Source organism: Cajanus cajan, chromosome 2, assembly GCF_000230855.2.
Source record: "Cajanus cajan strain Asha chromosome 2, NIPB_CcT2T_4, whole genome shotgun sequence".
In the NCBI taxonomy this organism is placed as follows: Eukaryota; Viridiplantae; Streptophyta; class Magnoliopsida; order Fabales; family Fabaceae; genus Cajanus; species Cajanus cajan.
In genome coordinates, this window is record NC_138518.1 from 41,055,500 (window position 1) to 41,059,526 (window position 4,027).

General features: G+C 49.1%; 1 protein-coding gene across 1 annotated transcript; it reads left to right on the forward strand.

The window, feature by feature from the left end:
* Positions 1-1,545: 1,545 nt before the first annotated feature.
* On the forward strand, positions 1,546-2,334 carry LOC145954909 (uncharacterized). Its single transcript, XM_083069595.1, has one exon. The coding sequence runs from the start codon at positions 1,546-1,548 to the stop codon at positions 2,332-2,334; it is 789 nt and encodes a 262-aa protein (XP_082925721.1).
* The last annotated feature ends 1,693 nt before the right edge of the window (positions 2,335-4,027 follow it).

The window sequence follows — 4,027 nt, forward strand, 5'->3', positions numbered from 1 at the left end:
CTACGGTGAAACTTTTCCTACGCCCCAAGTAGCACAGAAGAACCTGCACTTTACTATGGCAAGAGGTGGCACATCGAACAGCGACTCACAACACCCTACCATGGAGGAGATGATGGCATTGATCAATGGCCTGAGAGAGGATAATGCACGATCCAGAGAAAGGGAAGAGGCCATCCAGCGAGAAAACGAGGAGATCAGGAGGCGAGCGGATGAGATGCAGGCTATGATAACGGCCAATACCCGAACGGTGGAAGAAGACGTCATGATGGAAGTTCCTAGAGATTTTCGACCATTCTCGGAGGCTATAGAGGCCGAGATCATCCCGAGGGATCATCGGGTCCCCCAGGTGGAACCCTTTGACGGAACCCAGGATCCTAGTCAACACTTGACGGATTTCCGGGCACAAATGTTGATTTGCGAAGGGAGTATGAAGTTCACTGTAAGCTGTTCATGGGCACGCTCAAGAAGGCAGCACTTGATTGGTTTAGTGGTCTTCCTGACCGATCAATCACTGACTTCGACGTCTTCAGTCGGCTCTTCATGGCACATTTCGCAGCCAACAAGAAGAAGCCGCCAATCACGTCGGACTTGTTCGACATCAAGCAGCAACATGAGGAGTCGTTGAAGGACTTTCTATAGAGGTTCAATGAGGTCGCCTTGAGGATAGAATCCTTGGACGAAAGGATGACGGTCATCGCGTTCTAGAAGGGTCTGAGATCTGGAGCATTCGACATCGCGCTGGAGAGGGAAAATTGTCAAACGATGTCGGAGGTAAGAGCCTTTGCCCTAAGTCACATAAAGACGGAGGAAGGGCAAATCAGCAAAAGGGCGGCGGAAAATCGAGAAGCTGGGGTCGGTAATAAGGAAGGTCATAAACATCTTCGACCATGTTTCGATTGGAGTAAACGGCGTGATCGTTATAATGCGAAGGATGGCAATCATCGGCAGGCAGATTATGGTGGTCGGCCGAGAGGCGAGTGGGTGCGAAGCAACGAGGAGGAAAAGTTTACTCCTCTCAATTTTCCTAGGAGACAGGTACTGCATGACGTCAACAACGCTTCATTGTTTGAATTTTCGGCTGCGATGAAACGTCAATTGGGGCCCTTTAAGACTGATTGGTGCGAGTTCCATAGAGCTCATGGACACACCACTAAAAATTGCTTCGTCCTAAGGAGGCAGATTGAGCATCTGATCAAAGAAGGACGACTGAAAAAGTTCGTGGCAAGAAAATTGGAGGAAGGCTCACCGGAGAGGCGACATAAACACGCAGAGAGTGGCTCAAGGAGAGAATGACACAGAGAAAGGTCTCCCCCCAGGGACCCGCCAGCAAAGGTGTCGAAAGCCCACCAGCAACCCATCCATGGGGATTTCAATACTGTCGCAGGGGGTTTTGCCGGCGGGGAGTTACCTCAGCTGCCCGAAAGAGCTGTGCTAACATTATCAGAATTTTGACAACCATCTCAGCCTGAGATTTCGTTCTCGGACTCTGACTATGAAGGAGTGGCCTCTCACGAGGACGACCCCGTTGTTAAATCGACAATTGTAATGGGATATAATGTGAAGCGTGTGTTGGTTGACCAGGGGAGTTTCGCGGACATCTTATTCTGGGAAGCTTTTGAGGGGATGAAGATACCCAGCGACCAACTCATCCCTTACGCAGGGACTCTGGTAGGTTTTGCAGGAGACCAGGTCGTTGCGAGGGGATACGCCGATTTGGAGACGACTTTTGGCCAAGGGGCTCAGATGAAAACGGTTGTAGTCCGGTACTTAGTGGTCAACGCTCAGTCATCCTCCAACATTTTGATCGGTAGACCTACGCTAAACAAGTTAGGGGCGATAGTGTCCACGTCCCATTTGAAGGTAAAGTATCCGTTGCCGAATGGTGCAGTGGGGGTCCTTAGAGTGGATCAGGAGGTCGCTCGGAAGTGCTACGGGGACAGTTTAAAGGCGCGAAGACGACTGTATACTGCGCAGGTAGAGCAGGAAGTCCACTCTGTCGACTTAGATCCTAGAATGAGCCATTTCGATCGCCAACCCGCCCTTGCCGAGGACGTTAAAGAGGTGACAATAACAGAAGGAAAGAAAGTGAAGATTGGTACGTCCCTAACTCCGGAGGATGCAGACAAGCTGATAGAGGTATTGAAAGCGAACATGTCGGCATTCGCATGGCACTCCAAAGACATGCCAGGAGTAGACCCCGACTTCATGTGCCACAGGCTGGCTGTAGACCCAGACGCGAAACCGGTGATCCAGAAAAGGAAGAAGTTTGGGGAGGAGAAACGGAAAGCCATTGCGGAAGAAACGAACAAGTTATTGATGGCAGGACACGTATGAGAAATACAATACCCGACCTGGCTTGCAAACGTCGTGATGGTACGTAAAAGTAGTGGAAAATGGAGAATGTGCACGGATTTCACTGATTTAAATAAAGTGTGCCCAAAGGATTCGTACCCTTTGCAGAATATAGATTGCTTGGTTGATGGTGCGTCGGGGTATGAATTGTTAAGTTTCATGGATGCGTACTCGGGTTACAATCAAATCCGAATGCACCCAGCACACGAGGACAAAACTGCTTTCATTGTCGATCAAGCCAGTTACTGCTACAAGGTCATGCCTTTTGGTTTGAAGAACGCGGGCGCAACGTATCAACGTTTGATGGACAAAGTGTTGGTGAACCAGCTGGGTAGGAACGTGGAAGCTTATCTGGATGACATGGTGGTGTAATCAATGAGTGTGGATCGGCATTTGGACGATTTGCAGGAATTATTTGACACCATAGGCAAGTATCAGCTCATGTTGAACCTCGATAAATGTTCCTTTGGGGTCCAAGCAGGAAAGTTCCTAGGTTTTCTACTAACTCATCGTGGCATCGAAGCAAACCCCGACAAGTGCTCGGCCATCATCAATATGAGGAGCCCATCTACGGTGAAGGAGGTTCAACAGCTGGCGGAAAGGATGGCTTCTCTATCTCGTTTTCTGTCAAGGGCAGCTGATAAGGCATTTCTGCTTTTCCAATGTCTGAAGAAGGACGATCATTTCACTTGGATGAACGAGTGTGAAGAAGCTTTCACGGAACTCAAGATGTCATTGACATCGCCCTCGATTTTGACAAAACCACGACCGAACCTCCCCTTGTTGGTTTACATATCGGCATCCGACCAAGCAATCAGTTTGGTTCTTGTACAAGAGCAAGAAGCTTCTCAAGTCCCTATTTACTTCGTGAGCAGGGTTTTTCAAGGAGCAGAGACGAGGTACCAGAAGATTGAAAAGCTGGCCCTTGCGATACTAGTTACCGCAAGGAAGCTGAGACACTATTTCCAGAGCTACGAGGTGGTAATCCGAACCGACCACCCGATTCGGCAAGTCCTACAGAAACCCGACCTGGCAGGCAGAATGATGAAATGGTCGGTCGAGTTATTAGAGTTCTCCATCAAGTATGAGTCGAGAGGAGCCATCAAGGCTCAAGCCTTAGCCGACTTTCTGGTGGAATTGACCCCTCCTGTTGAGGAGGGTAGTGTCGGAGAAACCCAATGGATCTTATCAGTGGATGGTGCTTCAAATCTAGGAGGAAGTAGAGCCGGAATCGTCTTGGAGGGTCCAGGGGGAATACTACTGGAGCAGTCATTACGATTTAAGTTCCGGGCAAGCAACAACCAAGCCGAGTACGAGGCATTGTTAGCAAGAATGATTTTGGCGAAGGAGATGGGGGCGACAAGTTTATCAGCTCGGAGTGACTCTCAATTGATCACGGGGCAAGTCGCTGGAACTTTCCAGGCAAAGGATCCCCAATTGGATAAGTACCTGGAAAAGGTTAAGCTCTTATCGTTAAAATTCTGAGAGTTTACACTTAACCATGTACCATGAGAGAAAAATTTGCGAGCCGATCTCCTCTCTAAGTTAGCAAGCACGAAGAAGCCAGGGGCCACTCGGTCGATTATCCAAGAAACCTTAGCGCAACCAAGTATTAATGAGCAACAGGGGAGTGTTCTTTTCATCCAAGAAGAGCTTGATTCGTGGATGGGACCAT